The 17,073-nt window shown below is 36.3% G+C and overlaps 1 protein-coding gene across 4 annotated transcripts in view; it reads right to left on the bottom strand.

Annotated features, from left to right (window-relative positions):
• Nucleotides 1-17,073, bottom strand: part of LOC107562726 (wiskott-Aldrich syndrome protein family member 3-like) — a 39,971-nt gene that overhangs the window by 13,337 nt on the left and 9,561 nt on the right. For 3 of the 4 annotated variants that reach the window (XM_016247450.1, XM_016247429.1, XM_016247442.1), the window contains exons 2-3: nucleotides 4,569-4,713; nucleotides 4,181-4,315 (exon numbers count right to left, since the gene is read on the bottom strand). In XM_016247450.1, coding sequence (XP_016102936.1) covers nucleotides 4,181-4,315; nucleotides 4,569-4,701 — 268 coding nt within the window. In that variant the 5' untranslated portion in view covers nucleotides 4,702-4,713. The remainder of the gene's footprint in view (nucleotides 1-4,180; nucleotides 4,316-4,568; nucleotides 4,714-17,073) is intronic. The other variant, XM_016247435.1, reaches the window with a different exon arrangement.

Here is a 17,073-nt window from a genome sequence, read left to right on the forward strand (position 1 = left end):
TAGAGAACAAAGAATTAACATACACTTATATAATTAAAATGTATAATAATTAAATGTGTATAATTTAATTATTATTTAAAAGTATAAAAAAAAATGTATAATTAAAATACACTTATAATTTAATTATTATTTAAAAGTATAAAAAAAATTGTATAATTAAAATACACTTATATGAAGGTAACGGCTATTACGGACACTACCCAATAACACTGATCTGAGATCAGTTCAGTGTTTACTATATGGTGATTAAAGGTGTGGTTTGACTAAGACAAACTGTCCCTTGATCATCATAAAGTGTTAAAAGGCCTTAAAGTAAAGCTGTGTGAAATCCCTGCTTAAGTCTCTTATGCGTTTGTTAAAGAAAGGATGAAGCTGTCCATGAGACAGCAGATGGTCAATCTCTTATTCACATGATCTGCTTCTCACCCTAATCAGGAATGGCACAAACATATGATAGATCAGCTGCGCATTTAAGAGCAACATCACTGCTTTGCCTGACCTAGAGCATGTGGAGCTCCTGCCTCACAATCCCACATTTGTTTGTGTGTTTTTTTTTTCAATAGACGGAGCTGTTTGGCAGTGACTTCAGATGTTTTGCTTGCAGAAATAAAAAACAAGTATGAGATACTGAAAAAGTGATTAATCTTAACCCCTTAAACACATTAAAACTTGGGACATCACGGTCAGTCAAAAGATGTATGATAACCAATGACAACTGTTTAAAATGGGCTTGTTACAATTGGTGTGTGACAGGTTATATATACAGTGGGTACGGAAAGTATTCAGACCCCCTTAAATTTTTCACTCTTTGTTATATTGCAGCCATTTGCTAAAATCATTTAAGTTAATTTTTTTTCCTCATTAATGTACACACAGCACCCCATATTGACAGAAAAACACAGAATTGTTGACATTTATGCAGATTTATTAAAAAAGAAAATCTGAAATATCACATGGTCCTAAGTATTCAGACTGTATAATTAAAATACACTTATAATTTAATTATTATTTAAAAGTATTAAAAAAATTGTATAATTAAAATACACTTATATGAAGGTAACGGCTATTACGGACACTACCCAATAACACTGATCTGAGATCAGTTCAGTGTTTACTATATGGTGATTAAAGGTGTGGTTTGACTAAGACAAACTGTCCCTTGATCATCATAAAGTGTTAAAAGGCCTTAAAGTAAAGCTGTGTGAAATCCCTGCTTAAGTCTCTTATGCGTTTGTTAAAGAAAGGATGAAGCTGTCCATGAGACAGCAGATGGTCAATCTCTTATTCACATGATCTGCTTCTCACCCTAATCAGGAATGGCACAAACATATGATAGATCAGCTGCGCATTTAAGAGCAACATCACTGCTTTGCCTGCCCTAGAGCATGTGGAGCTCCTGCCTCACAATCCCACATTTGTTTGTGTGTTTTTTTTTTCAATAGACGGAGCTGTTTGGCAGTGACTTCAGATGTTTTGCTTGCAGAAATCAAAAACAAGTATGAGATACTGAAAAAGTGATTAATCTTAACCCCTTAAACACATTAAAACTTGGGACATCACGGTCAGTCAAAAGATGTATGATAACCAATGACAACTGTTTAAAATGGGCTTGTTACAATTGGTGTGTGACAGGTTATATATATATATATATATACAGTGGGTACGGAAAGTATTCAGACCCCCTTAAATTTTTCACTCTTTGTTATATTGCAGCCATTTGCTAAAATCATTTAAGTTAATTTTTTTTCCTCATTAATGTACACACAGCACCCCATACTGACAGAAAAACACAGAATTGTTGACATTTATGCAGATTTATTAAAAAAGAAAATCTGAAATATCACATGGTCCTAAGTATTCAGACCCTTTGCTCAGTATTTAGTAGAAGCAACCTTTTGATCTAATACAGCCATGAGTCTTTTGGGGAAAGATGCAACAAGTTTTTCACACCTGAATTTGGGGATCCTCTGCCTATGTAATAATTCATATTTAAATCTAATATACAATTAAATTGAAATATACATACTGTAAATTCAATTAAAAGGAGAAAACTATGACTAAAAAGACATTGTATAAAAATGAACAGTCTGTCTCTGATAAAAAGTAGTGCAAAAGCAGAAAATAGTTTAGAGTTGAGATATTCTGTAACATCAGTTATGCAATGATCTATGACACTGTGGAAATGTATGTCTTAACTGTGGACCACTGCTAAATTATTTATTAGGTTCTTCTACATTAGTGTAGGGATTGTCTGTTACTGAGAGGGCGGGGCTTGTTTTGATGTAAAGAATGATGGACTGCCTTAATCACCCTCTAATTATGTATGCCACAGGAGAACACACAATATTAAAGCACTGGCTGTGCCTCAAGGGCCACTGTACTGCTTTATTGAACATTAATAATACAAGACTGAGGATACTGGCTGATCTGATGGCAGGAATGGGGTATATATGAGGTCAAACCTGGGACAACTTATAAAACAAGGTGGTTCAGCTTTTCACAATATATGTACTATGAGCCAGAATGCAATGCTGTTGTAATGGAAGAGAAAAGCCCTTTCCTTGCTTATTTGTTCAAATACCAAAAAACAGTCTGTCTAAAACAGCTATGACGTAGCTCACCCATTTAATCTTAAACCCAATCTCTGGCTTAACTATTAAAATGGTTGTCTTTTATATTAATAAGCGATTCCAGTCAGATTCACATGTAATCAAAATGTTATTGATCCGAAAAAACTGAACAGTGTTATTTTATTATCATTAAGATACTATTATAGTTTTTAATAATATTTTGAATTAAATTTTAGGTTTTAAATTAACATTTTAGTATTTATTTTGTAATTTTTATCATTAAAAAAAATGTTTAATTGTGTAAATGTTTAATTTTAGTTATTTTATTACACTGTTAAACTTAATGACAATAAGAAATTATGTTTTAGCAACTCGCTGAAAAAAGTTAGATTTTTGTTTGTTTTAGATAACTATAATAAGCCTGGCTCTAAGACATATTAATATCCAATGAGGCACTGCTCTATAATATACAGCTCTACAAATCACACACTGACTACATGCCTCATTTTATTAATTTAAGTTTTCTTCCTCTATTTCTTTTTTTCTCATTTTGTTTGTATCTCTAAATGCCTCTTTTGTCCTTGTGCGCAGTCTGTTCGAGTGCAAAAGAAGCTCAGTTTTAAGTCTGGATGGCTGGTTATAAATTAATAATTAGAACGGACATTAAGAGGGGGATGGGGTGACATTTTTGGATCAGACACAACTATGAATGCCAGCAAACCCCATCACCCTTTCTGGTAACACACACACACACACACACACACACACACACGATATTCTGTCTCTTCCTCTCTGTGAGATGTCTCGATATTCAGACATTCTTCTCCTCCTCCCGCTCCCCACTTCCCAACCCTGCATTCTACATGCAGCACACATAAACCCCAGATCACCATCAGGTCAGACAGACACACACATTAGAGAGCTATAAACACACACACACACACGGCCCAGAAACCACACGCAGTGCATTCCCAGCAGGTTTTGCTCTCGGTGTGGTTGAGAGGTCATCGCTCACTGTGAATCAGGTGATAATGGAACGCTCAGACTTTAAAAGAAACGTCGATGTGTCTTCTCCGTAAGTGAGGGGTCACGGGGGAGCTGGAACATATTAAACCCTCTTTATCGGCTCTCCAGTTATCGATCACAGCTGGGCGGAATGTTTTAAATAGACGAGTACATCGTTAGAACATGTAAAGTGGCCCTAATCTTGATTTTGCATCCGGACAGGGTGTTCACAGATAAGAATCTCTTCTCTTATGTCCATCAAACACAGCCTGACATCAGAGTCGTGCTGTGCTCTGCTATCTGCTTCATTTATTGAGACAAGAGACGGTGCCACCAGGCACTGGATTTTTCTATTCCGCAGAGAGAAGAACAAAAGAAAGAGATGAGAGGACTTAGAGGGAGGAGTAAAGTGATACAGTTTAATCTCTCTCTCTTTCATGGCAAAGAAAGCTGGGTCATCCCTCTAACTACAGGCTAAAAGAAGACCATTATAGAGGACAGCACTCGAAGGCAAACACACTCTCTCTCAGCTGCTAGCTGCTACAGCTGAAAGCTTGATAAGATCTGGAGATGATTCAGAGATTAAGCTTAACGCGTGATGTTACCCTCTTCCACTGTGGAGTCCAGTTGGGTGACTTTGATAGCCAGCAGGTCCACTCTCTCTTGCAGGTTATTCATACGCATGTAGAAACTGTTAGCTTCATTAAACAGCTCTCCAAAGATGTCCTCTGCATGACGACCTGCAAGACAGAAGGCAACAGAAGCTAAGAGAACAGCGTACTGAAAAGATCAACTGAATTTCCATGCTAGGTTGGGTGTTGGTCGAGCTAGTGGTCTAGCACAGTGATGCTATTCATCACCAAATCTTGGTCAAGCTGGTGGACCAGAATGATGCTTTCTGACTTATTTCAACAGGCAACATATAAAAGATTATATAAAGAACAAACAATTCAATACAACTAAAACAAGAGAGAAAAGCAGGGTGCCACTCACTCAGGCTGCCCAGTTGTTTGATAATGGCTGCCAGGGTGCTGTTGGTGACACACTCCAGTTCACTGGGCACTCCATCAGGCAGAGCTCCTCGACACAGGTGCTTGGGCTCGATACTCCTCTTCACCAGCGGCATGACTGACTACTGCTGAGAGAGAGAAATAGGAAGACCCATTAAGAAACTTAATGAACTCAAACACCAAATGAGGAGGTATATTTCCGGAATTCATTTAAACTGAGAATATGCACACACATACAGTTTATATTTTTATCAGAAAAATATTTAGTTTTTAAAACGTGTCATCATTTGTAAAAGTATATAAGAACTTCTTGAACTGACTTTTAATTTGACTATACATTTATTGTTTTTTTAATTGTTAAAATAGATTAACTATTAAAATAGCTATAAAACAAACAGATTTAACCTGAGAATTGTCACAGCCAATATAAAACTAAGACATTTAAGAGGAAAATATATTTTGTACACATTTTTAAATTATGTTTTTTAAGTTCAGGATAGGTTTTATTTAGATTTCATCTTTTAAAATGCATATGCTAATTTCCTTGATTCACTTACAAAATAAACTATATTTTTCACTTAAAAGTAGTTGCTGAAAATTAGTAACTATAATATACTATAAAATTATAACTCAATGAAAGCTTTGAATGAAAGATTACACACGCTGAAATAACAAGCAAAAACAATGGCATACATTGCAAAATATGCGATTTGCTTGATGCTCCTAATATTCCAAAAGTCATTTAACCAAAAATTGTGTTAGTCATTTAGATAACAATGCTCAATATGTCACATAAAACCAAATGTTTAAGTTTGTATAAGTTTAACACATCCGTCAAAGCAGCACTGGTCCAACAAGGCAAGTGACCGTATAATCAACTGACCCAAAACTCTGCCACACAGCCCTGGGAAATCCGTGTATCATTCGATCATTCATTTTTTGATTTAATATTGAAAGTAGAAAAATGAGAAAACGGCTCCTTTTTTGTTTTTTTGTTTTTTTTCCAAAAAACGAAAAATGAGAATTCATCTTAAATATTCGTTTTTCGTTCATGGGTGGAAAAATTTATAAACAGCTTGAATATTCGATTTCTACACGTGGGCGGGAATTAAACGCCCCTTTCTGCTGATTGGTCAGCCGAAGATCAAACCGTCCCATCATCAGTTCTTCTGCAGTATCACGCAGCAGAATAATAGTCCTCCGCTGCTGCAGTTGTACGGATTAATAACCCATTTTATCAATTTCAAAATTTTCATCAAACAAACAGACTAATGAATAGCTCGACACAACTCGTACCGGGGCAGAGTCTAGACAGGTCTTTCTTCTGTGTAGACCAGCGGTTCTTAAAGTGATAGGGGTATTAAATATTAAATAAAAAAGCGAATGATCGAATGATACACGGATTCTGGGACAGCCTCAATGTTGAGCCCTGTTTTTAGTCTTTGTTTACGGAGTGTACAAATGAAAGCCAATGTAAAGGTAAAAGTGTTAGTATGAAATTTGAATTCAGTTCTATAAAATCAAATCTCACAATGTAATATGGTTATATTGTCTTTTCGGTTGAGCCAGCATGCCTTAAGCATTTTGTGCCGATTAATAATTCACCTGTATTTAATACAGACGTCTGACATAAGTGGGCCCTTGTTTCAGAAAAAGGACCTACTGTGGTCTGTTCCTGTTTACAGACCACCAATGACCACAGACAAACGTTAATAAAGACAGTCACTGGCATCACACACACTGATGCAGGCGCAATGGTTCAGTGACCTGGGCACACAGACAACATCGTCTGGCAACTAAAGCGGATGAGTATGCTGCTAATGAGACATGAAAAGAGCACTGTTATAGCCCGGTGGGACAGCAGACGTGTGTGTTCCCCTGCTTTCTTTGTGTGTCTAGTTATTATTTCAGTCTGAAAGTGATTGGAAAACCAGATTGTAAACTATATGACTATTCAAAAGTTTAGGGGCCGTATTTTTTATTTAAAAGAGAAATACTTTTTACAAAAGATTTCTATTTAAAATAAATGCTGCTCTTTTTAATGTTCTATTCATCAAGTAATCCAAAAAAAGGTCAAATGTCAAAACATGGTTTTCACAAACATTAAACATTAGCAATTTTTCCATGAGCTTTTCATTTAATTCTGCTCTCACAGTTTGAAGCAGACACTGCGGCCTGTCCAATTTAATGAACAACAACATGTGAATTTTTCCACTGGAATACACTTGAAATCGCTTGTATCTTGTCTTTTTTCACAGGGACACTTTAAAACTATTTTCTCCCAAATTCTTCACTTCAAACTACACTGGCATTTTTTACTATGTGGAAATCTTTTACTATGGGAATAAAATGCGACCAGATACTGTATATTATATATGTCAATAACGGAAGGTATTTTAAATTATGTGTCAATGTTTTTTAAAATGTCATTATGATGGAATATTCTTCCTGCTTTTCATCAAGTGCTGGCACACACACCATCATAACAATTACACAGCAGTTCAATAACAGATCACTTTGCACTAAAACATTCACACTCTTTTTCAATCTGTCTTCTCTGAATCTCTCGGTCTGCTCATGAATAAAGCAGCAGAGCTGAGTGAGACTGTAGAGGCGCAGGGCTGTAATCCTCACTCCCTTGAGCGTTCGGCTGGACTGTGTGAAGTGTAAGTAACAAAATAATGGATGGGTTAATGGAGAGAGAGAGAGAAAGAGAGAGAGAGAGAGAGAATATCTGTCTGTGTTTTTTGGGGGAATGAAAGGACACACACATCAGACTCTCTCAAAACCCTGTGAACTGCCTGCCCACATTTACATTCATGCATTCGACTTTCAGAGAATTCATGATATGCATTTTATCAGCATGTCCCTGAGACTCAAACTCATGACCTTGGCATTGCTAGTGCCCTGCCCTGCCAGCAGAGCTACAAGAATGCTACTTACCTAGAGAGTTTTGTTTGCTGCTGACTAGTGCTGGGCGGTATGACCAAAAATTTATATCACAGTATATTTCAAAATTATACCGGTTTCACGGTACATGACGGTTTTTTTTTTCATGCATGACCAGGTGTTAACCATATTTTCTACCGAGTGAGAGGAAATACTGCAGTATATTGACTAAGAATGCCCTATTTTACTGTCATGAGTGAATAATGTCAAAAAATACCACACTAAATAGTGACTAAACACGACCCCTTTTAATACATGTCAACCAGGAGTCACTCTCACTTATAATCGTGGCATCGTCTGATAAAATCAACATGCATCTACACTAAAGAGCGGCTATGCGGTTGCGTCTCAGTACACCTCTCTGATTCTCAAATATGCTGTTTAAGCAGGTAGATCTCAACGAATTGAGACACAGACACTGATACTAACACCATGTCCCAACCTGGCATGAAGTAACACATTTTATTGAAACTGCTGTGCCAATTGACACAAACTCGGCCAATCAGAATCATTTCATCAGAATATGTCTGATGTTTAATAAAATACAGTTAGGTAGCTTTTGGACCAATAAGATTTGACTGTGGGTAGGACTGCCTATCACAAACCATGCAGAAATGTGATTAACATGGAAGAAATAGCATTTATTGATTTTCGGTTGGTTGTGTTTTGCCTGGTTAAGTTTAAAAGTTAGAGAGATTTCGGTCACATTTATTTTAAAGGGGTCATATGATACGATTTCAAGTTTTCCTTTCTCTTTGGAGTGTTACAAGCTGATTGTGCATAGATGAGATCCCTGAAGTTGCAAAGAAAAAAAGTCTCAAAACCAAAGAGATATTCTTTATCAAAGTTAAGACTCTGCCACGCCCTCCTAATTCTCACTGTTAACAAACCATTAACTACAACTTTTGCCTCAATTAACTCCTAATTTGTTGCTTATTAATAGTTAGTAAGGTAGTTGTTGAGTTTAGGTATTGGGTATGATTAGGGATGTAGAATTACAATATGGTCATGCAGAACATGTGCTTAATAAGTACTAATAAACAGCCAATATGGCAATAATAGGCATGTTAATAAGCAACTAGTTAATAGTGAGAATTGGTCCCTAAAATTATACCATACTTAATAAAATTACCTAGTCAAAAATATAATTACAGGCTCTTCTCAAGCCATTTAAGGTTAAAATGTATGAATAAAATAAAATGTATATATAAAAAAAACTTTTCTTTATTTCAGGGAGTTGCCAAAGCATAATTTTTCATTTTCATTTAGTTTAACTTGATGTACTAAAATCAACAGAAAACAACAGAAATAAAAAAAATGATTAATAAAGACTATAGACATATTTGACAATCGAGAAAATAAAAATAAAAACTAATTCAAAATACTAAAAACTATAATAGTATCTCGACGATACTAGTCACTTGATATATGAAACAACTTGAATTCTTAGACACAAACGGTTGAAAAAATTTGATTGTGAGAATTATGGGAAACAGAGAAAAAGCAGTGAATGAAAGAGAGAGAGTGTGCGAGAGAGCGAGAGAGCGAGAGAGAGAGAGAGAGAGAGAGAAAGAGACAGACAGAGAGAGCCAAAAGTGTGCCACCTTGCCAGGAGGGGCCTTGGTGTTGTTGCCATGGAAACAACACTGAAACAGCTTCTGAGAAAGGATTTAGAGAGCGAGAGAATGAGAGAAGTGAAAAATGGTGCAGAGAGAATCCCGCACTATATATCTCAACAAGATGTCAAGAATGCATCATAGCCACACTCACTCTCTCATAAACCCCTCCCATCCGCACAGAGATCTGAACACACACACACACTTATTCATTTAGTTATTTAATTAATGACTACCTGAACATGTCTGAATTTCCCAATCTCTCTCAAACAGCAGGAGGGGGTCAGGGACCCCTGGGAGAGCAGTGGAGTGAATTCATGAGATTCTGTAATGTGTGTGTGTGTGTGTGGGGGGGTGTAAAGCAGTAATGTGTAATATGTGATGTGAATATCAAGAGCGTATGTGGTTCACTTCATTAACCAATGCTAAACATTTATCCAGTAGCATCTGATTAGGAGACTGACATTTTGGGAAACAAAATCACTATTAATCACGTGATTGGGACGGGACAGTAAAAAATGTCAGCTGGAATGGGCGGGACTGGGAATCATAATAATAACACTATGATACCCAACTTTATACACAAATATACCTTTTGTTTTTATTTAAATAAACTGTATATTTTAATTTTGAACTAATTTCTAGTTGCCCTGTCTCTTTATGCTCTCCTCCTGTTTGCTTTGGTGTGGCTGGTTAAATCCGAGGTCGGCAACCCTCTGCAGTGGCTCCCTGTAGCATGGCCTTAGAAAACGCTGTCCCCTCGACTTTTAATAACAGCTAAACTCTTCCCCTGCAACTTTTTCGGGTAAGTTTGTTCACAAAGGGGTTTTTAAGGGCCAGTAAATCTAGACTGAAATAAAGAGAGACAAGATAGTCACATCGTTTTGGATATGTTTTATTTGTATCCAAACAATGTAAACATTACGGAGTGCTAAACAAACACTCTTATGCGGTGTTTGTTTTATTCATACTCGAAGCCCGAGGACGCTCTCATGCATAATGTCCAAAACGGACTCATAGAAGTATTAATAATTTTTGATGTGCCAGGAAATCCCTAATGTGGACAAAGGCATCTCGCTATCGGTGTAGCTAAGCTGAATAACAAACATAAACTTGAACTGATGAAAGGTGAATTCAATAAACGATTGCAACAATATATGGTTTATGTGTGTTTTTCAAGTCTTCTCCAGGTAATAAATAAAGTATATGAATGATACAGTACTAATTGACATAGCATTTATTACAGTACAGAAGCTAAAATATATAAAATTTTCTGCCTTATTCTGTGATAAAAAATGGTAAACGTTTTTGTAGTATATAAACTAATCATTATCATAAAATTGTCATTAGGACAATATATATAAAAAATACTATAGAATACAAATGACTGGTTATTGTCCAGCAGTGTATTTTATTTTTTAGCCAATTAAAATTAAGAGATAAGAAAAGTTTTTGTCAATTAGACATATAATAATAATAATCATTATAAATAAATAAAATAAATATAATAATAATAATAAAAAGCACAACACCGGAGTGGGAAGGAATGGGAGACATTCTTCTGGGACTGGGACTGGGACTTTCCCCAAGTTTTTCCGTGGGATTGGGATGGGATTTTTTTTTTTGTGGGAGTGGGACGGGAGAGGTTTGAAAATCAACTCTCGTGTCACCCTCTAATTAGGAGCAGTCATTGTAAAGCAGCAGGAGCCTGTGAGTGTGATAACATGTGAGTGTGATTTGCATAACATTACATGTCAGAACTACCCACTTTTGTAGATGTGTAGGCCTAAGGGTTGTTTTTAATGTGAGTCGGTGTCATTTATCATTGCATCTGCTCTGTGTGAAACAGACAGCATTTATAATAGAATTAAAGGCCCAGCTCTCCCTCTCTACAGGCATGTGTTTAAAAGTCAATGGAACACTATCAAACACTCATCTCCCACTGTGAACCAAGTGCCTGCGGTCTGCTTGCAAAATATCACACACACCATATCATTAGCCACGAACACTGAAGTTCATTTTCTGAACAGGTTTTGATCTAATTCAATCCATCCAGTAGCTAAAAGTCTACACAACTTACAAGGCGGCTGCATTTATTTGGTCAAATAGGAAAGCACAAACATTTAGAGCTGGGCAAAACAATCGATTTTTTGATCAATCGTTTTTTTTTTTTTTTTAAATGACGTCAATTCAATATCGTGTTATAGTATCGATATAATGTTATAGTAATACTACAAATCTGTGGAAGCATTTGAAATCATGCACAAGGCGCCATGATTTCCGCAATGAATGAATGGCACAGACGCACTGTTTTGTTTTGTAACAGAAATACTACCACTACTACTACTAATAAATATTAATAAAACTTTATTTTTTAAGGAATAATCACATTTGTTTTCTTTTTAATTTTAACAGTAAACCTGTTGTGCAGAACTTTGTTTGCCAAAAATAAAAGGGTTTAATTTTCATTTGATTAGGATAAATTCAATTGTTTTATGCCTTCATTTGATTACCAGAAAAATTAAGAAAAATATTTTATAGTGTCCTATTATTGTTTAAAAAAAACTAGGGCCCTATACAATAGGTTTGAAATACAGGTCTTTGTCTCTTAATTTCTTTTTATTAATTCACCAATTGTAAACTGATGTTTACTGTTAATTTTTTAGTAATATCAATAGCTTTTGTATTGAAACTATATTCACTGAATGTAAAAAAAAAAAAAAAAACGAGACTCGAATCAAGAATCGGATCGAATCGAAATCTTGCGAATTAGAATCAAATCGTGACATCTGAATCGATACCCAGCCCAAAGTAACATTTTGAAATATTATTTTAATATCTAAAATAACTTTTTTCTATTGTAATGTAGCTTAAAATGTAATTTATTCCTGTGATGGTAAAGCTGAATTTTCAACAGCCATTACTCCAGACTTGTGTCTCGTGATACATTAGAAATCATTCACATTTCTTATTATTATTATCAATGTTGTCAACATTTATGCTGCTTACAATTTTTGTGGAAACTAGAGCCCGACCGATATGGGTTTTTTGGGGCCGATACCAATACCGATATTAGGGTGTAAAAAAGGCAGATATCGATATATATATTGGCCGATATTCTTTGTGGATATTATAGTACAGTACCAGTCAAAAGTTTGGACACTTTCCCATTCAGCACATTCATTCATGGATTTGCGCTACTGTCTTCACACACAGACGAAACTTACAAGAGAAGTGTGAAGTGTGACATAATATACCTCTGTAAATAAATACAATATAAATTCACGTCTCGTGCACTTTAATGCCCTTTGAATGTAACGTGTACATTCCCTTGGAACTGGAATCATGGCGGAATTTCATGTGAAGTCAACTTCGCAGGGCACTTAGGGTCGAATAAGACCACGCTTGAATGCTGCTGCCTGAACAAGAGACCTCCTTACTGAAGTGAAAGTGTTGACTGGTGTCACTATCTCGCGAACGCGCTGGCGGATCTCCACCAAATTCCGGGGATCCCTTCAGCTCGAGGAGCCCTCTCGAACGCCACCCTCTGCACGTCGGTAGCCCCCAGGGATTGCTTGATCGGTCGGCGCCGGACCACGAATTTAACCACCCGCAACTCCCGAACCCCGGGGGCTATCGACGCGGGGGTGGTCTCATTTGAAATCGGGCCTCTAGACGTACACTCAATTCGTGTTCGAGAGGGTTCCTCGAGCTGAAGGGATCCCCCAAATTTGGTGCGGATTCGCCGCGCCATTAGGGAGATATGGCCGTTCAAAGTTACAATGGTTTTCCATAGACTTAAGCTTTAAAGCGTTTCATCCAGGTAGCCAGTAGCAAACAATAGAGTGCGAACTAAGCAATTACACCATTTCAAGCATTTTATCTCCGTTATATGTTCTGTAAAAAAAAAATTTCATACCGGCGGCATATTCGCCGATACCAATATATCGGCGACAGGCTCATAACGGCCGATAATATCGGCAAAACGATATATTGGTCGGGCTCTAGTGGAAACTGCCATTTTTCTGTGTTTTTTGATGAATAGAAATTTCAAAACAACCGCATTTATTTAAAATAGAATGTGTTTGTAACATAAATGTCTTCATTGCCATTTTTGATTAATTCAATACATGCTTTCTGAATAAAACTACTATTTCTTTAAATTAAAAGTCTTGACCCCAACATTTTGAACAATAATTCATATATTTATAAGGATAGCAATGACTATACCTACTGTTATTTCTATAAACACATATAGAAATTATTACATTTTACTTCACATTTTAATGTTTATTTAAACATGTTTGAGAGAGACTCTTATATACTCTACACAATCATTACTGCATTTCAACAATATCATACTTATATCTGTGCATATTTGTAAACATACACACAAAACTGACAAGCATCCTCAACCACCAGACTCATCCCTCCTTCTTTCTCTTCCCAGCAACAGTTTTCAGGAGGAAATTATGATTTAAATGTCAAATCAAGAGAAGCACAAATAGAAGAGCTGCAGTTGCAGGTGGATCTGATGAGGAGACGTTTGTTTGTGCTGCTCAGATTCCAGAGCCCCCTCTCTGCCTCCCCTTCCGCTGGCTCCCCTTCACCTCTTTAATGTCAGGATCAACGCTTGGGCTCTCTGATCAACCCCCAACCAAAGCCACCAAAAAAAGGAGGAATTAGGATTACATTCTCTTCCCTTATCTCACATATTCAGAGCTGTTCAGAATACAGAACACAGAACAAGAGTGTCATTAGTGCAGACTGAGAGGAAGTGTTGCCATGGTTTCCATTCATGCCCCCTGATTGTTGCTTGATCAAAAACGAAAGAAGAGCAGAAGCCAAACACTTCGATAGACAAGATAGTTAGACAAACAGCTAGACAGAGCAAACACTGTACATTAACCCTCTCAAGGTCAATAACTCCAGGCCAGTGTTGTTTTAGTAATATTTATATTCTATTACAGTTTTAGTATTTTGTTTGTTATTATATTTTTTGTTATATTTTTAGTTTCCATTTTAATTTTAGTTAATTTTAAGTAATTTCTATATTTTTTTACTAGTTTTTATATTATTATTTATGTATAATTAATTTTTATTAATTATAAAACTACTAACCTACTAAACTTATTTCATTTAGTAGTATTGGCAACATTTTTAATTTTGATTTAGTTTAACCGCTTCTTAAATATATATTTATATTTTATTTCAGCTTTATTTCACTTAAACATTATTTAATAATTTTTGTTTAATTTAGTTTAAACAGACTGAAGACCTTCGACGTCAAATAATCAAAAGTTCTGCCCTCATCATGTGGACCAGCTCTTGCAGATCTGATTTTGAATGCATCAGATATGCCTTTTGCAAACCAAAAAGATTATTTCTTGTCATGAATAACACAGCTTTAATGTGACATGATAAAATTTATTATAAATGGGTTCCTCTGGTTTAAGAAAAACCCAAGCTTTAGCATTAAATGAGAGTATAGTTGTTAAACTGGAATGGGCTTCAGGGTTAGTAACACTCTTTCTGTCTCTCTCCCATGAACTCTTCTCATTCCGTCACACACAATTAAATGTGCTGCATTCAGCACAATCGGGACAAATCAGCCAGGCGAACATGTGCCCTGGAGTCCCCATGCCCCAGTGCACGAACCCCCAGCTGGATAAAGCCCGGAGCAAAGGGGATCAACTCCTTGCTGGAGCGAGCGCTTTGAGGTCTGCTCTGATCTGAGACCTGCTTTTTTATCTGGAATTGCATTCATTTTTTTAGGATATGGATGGGTCCTTCATCTGTGTAAATGGGGCAGGTTAACAGGAGAAAGAAACTGGGGTGTTTGGAGAGACAGCGGTGGATTAACTGAAGAGTGAAATATGGCTGTGGGCTGAATGGAGATGGATGAAACCTTCAGCCCAGAGAAGACCTAAATGAATGATTACCTCAGTTTGATTTTCCAAAAAAAAAAAAAAAAAAAAAAAAATCACAGAATTTCTATTTCTTCTGCATTTCTAAATCTATTTTCTAAATACATATTAGTGATTTTGAACAGTTCATTCATGCATTTTTCATTTAATTTTTACTTTTTTTTGAGCTTGCAGTTTTTAATTACAATATCATAACTCCGTCTTCAGGTGAAATGACAGACTTTTCTCTGGCGATGCACGTCAAACTTCTCCAATCATTTAGTCTAATCAACAAATAGATAGAAGCAAGTTCCGCCCCAAAAGTTTTTTTTTTTCGAAAATCAGTTTTATTCAGATGTACGTCACAATATAGAAGAAAAGATCTGTTGGAATTAGGGATGAGCAAAACTAAACATTTTCTAAATCATCTAGTTAGTGGGTTGTCTAAATGACTAGATGACTAAGTCTCAGGCATCCTGTATTGTTAGATTGAAGGTCATTGCACAAAAAAGTTTAGTCCTCACAAAAAAGTGGAAGACCTATGGAATCAGATGCATAATTGTATCGATGAAATTTGTTACAAAAGGGGTGTTTTAGCATGCTGACATTATTTTTTTTTAAAACAAACTGGGTGTTGTCAGAAGTATTTTGATGTTGGACAATTAATCGACCATCCATACCCAGTATCACGATACCAGATATTGCAGGAAAACAGACCTTACCATGCTGACTGACACTTTTCCTAGTCTTAAATTTAACTTTAGTAATTTTGTTATGTGCTTTTGTCATTTAGTTTTTGTTAGGATTATATTAAAAAAAAGTCTGTCAGTTTTCAGAGCATTTCAATAGAAGTACCACTTCTATGCTTTTCTGGAACCTTGCTTTTGATCATAAACTCTGACAGAGAACCCATTAAAGCAATTTCATATGAACTCTATGAACTCATAAGGTCCCTGGCACCATCCTGACACATAGGGCTGAGACTGATGACATGGTACAGCAGTGGATTGATTCACAACATCGATGATGACCACTGTGACAACCATGTAAAGTAACTGCAACAACAATGCATGATCGATCATGCCCTACCAGTGCCCGATATTGCTGAGTAAGCATGCTGGTAAAACAGGTTGTGTATTTAGGTGTGCGTTTTTGGGTTTGTTCACAGAACTAGACTCAACGCACATACTCATAGCTGTTGACAACTGAAATGAATGAATAAGAGAAAATGAGAGAGACACTGGTTTGGTCCAGCTGTCTCATATCCTGACATGTACTGTGTCCTGGAAAGGCCTTTTCCATGGGCTCAATAGACAGGCCATGCTTGCATTTTCTTTTTTTTTGTTGGCAGATAACAAAAGGCAAAGGCAAAATAGCCATTGCTTTTCATGTGCTCACAAACACACAACAGAGGGGAGAGGTGGCCCGCTGTATGACAACAGATAATATGCTAAACTGACTTTTAAAAACAAAATGTTGACTGGAATGGAAATTTCTGACCTCTACCGAGACTCCCTACATACTCTTTTCACTTACCTCCAGGAGAAAAACCTACGGGTGTACTGCTATTGCCCAAGTGTTGCTTAACCATCTAACACAGGTCAAGGCAGTGAGGGGCCCAGCTCTAAAAACACACAAACACTGATACTATGGAGCCAGATCGGCCTCAAAAAGAATACATTTATAAAACAAAATACCGAGACTCCCTACATACTCTTTTCACTTACCTCCAGGAGAAAAACCTACGGGTGTACTGCTATTGCCCAAGTGTTGCTTAACCATCTAACACAGGTCAAGGCAGTGAGGGGCCCAGCTCTAAAAACACACAAACACTGATACTATGGAGCCAGATCGGCCTCAAAAAGAATACATTTATAAAACAAAATTCATAAATTCACAGCACAATTTACATTTACAAAATCCGATTCGTACATTCAAAACACAATTCATAAATACAGAAGTAAAAGCATAAATATTTCCCCAAATGCTCACACAAAAGCATCTTACCTAAATAAAT

Source organism: Sinocyclocheilus grahami, unplaced genomic scaffold, assembly GCF_001515645.1.
Source record: "Sinocyclocheilus grahami isolate Dianchi unplaced genomic scaffold, SAMN03320097.WGS_v1.1 scaffold24.1, whole genome shotgun sequence".
Taxonomy (NCBI): domain Eukaryota; kingdom Metazoa; phylum Chordata; class Actinopteri; order Cypriniformes; family Cyprinidae; genus Sinocyclocheilus; species Sinocyclocheilus grahami.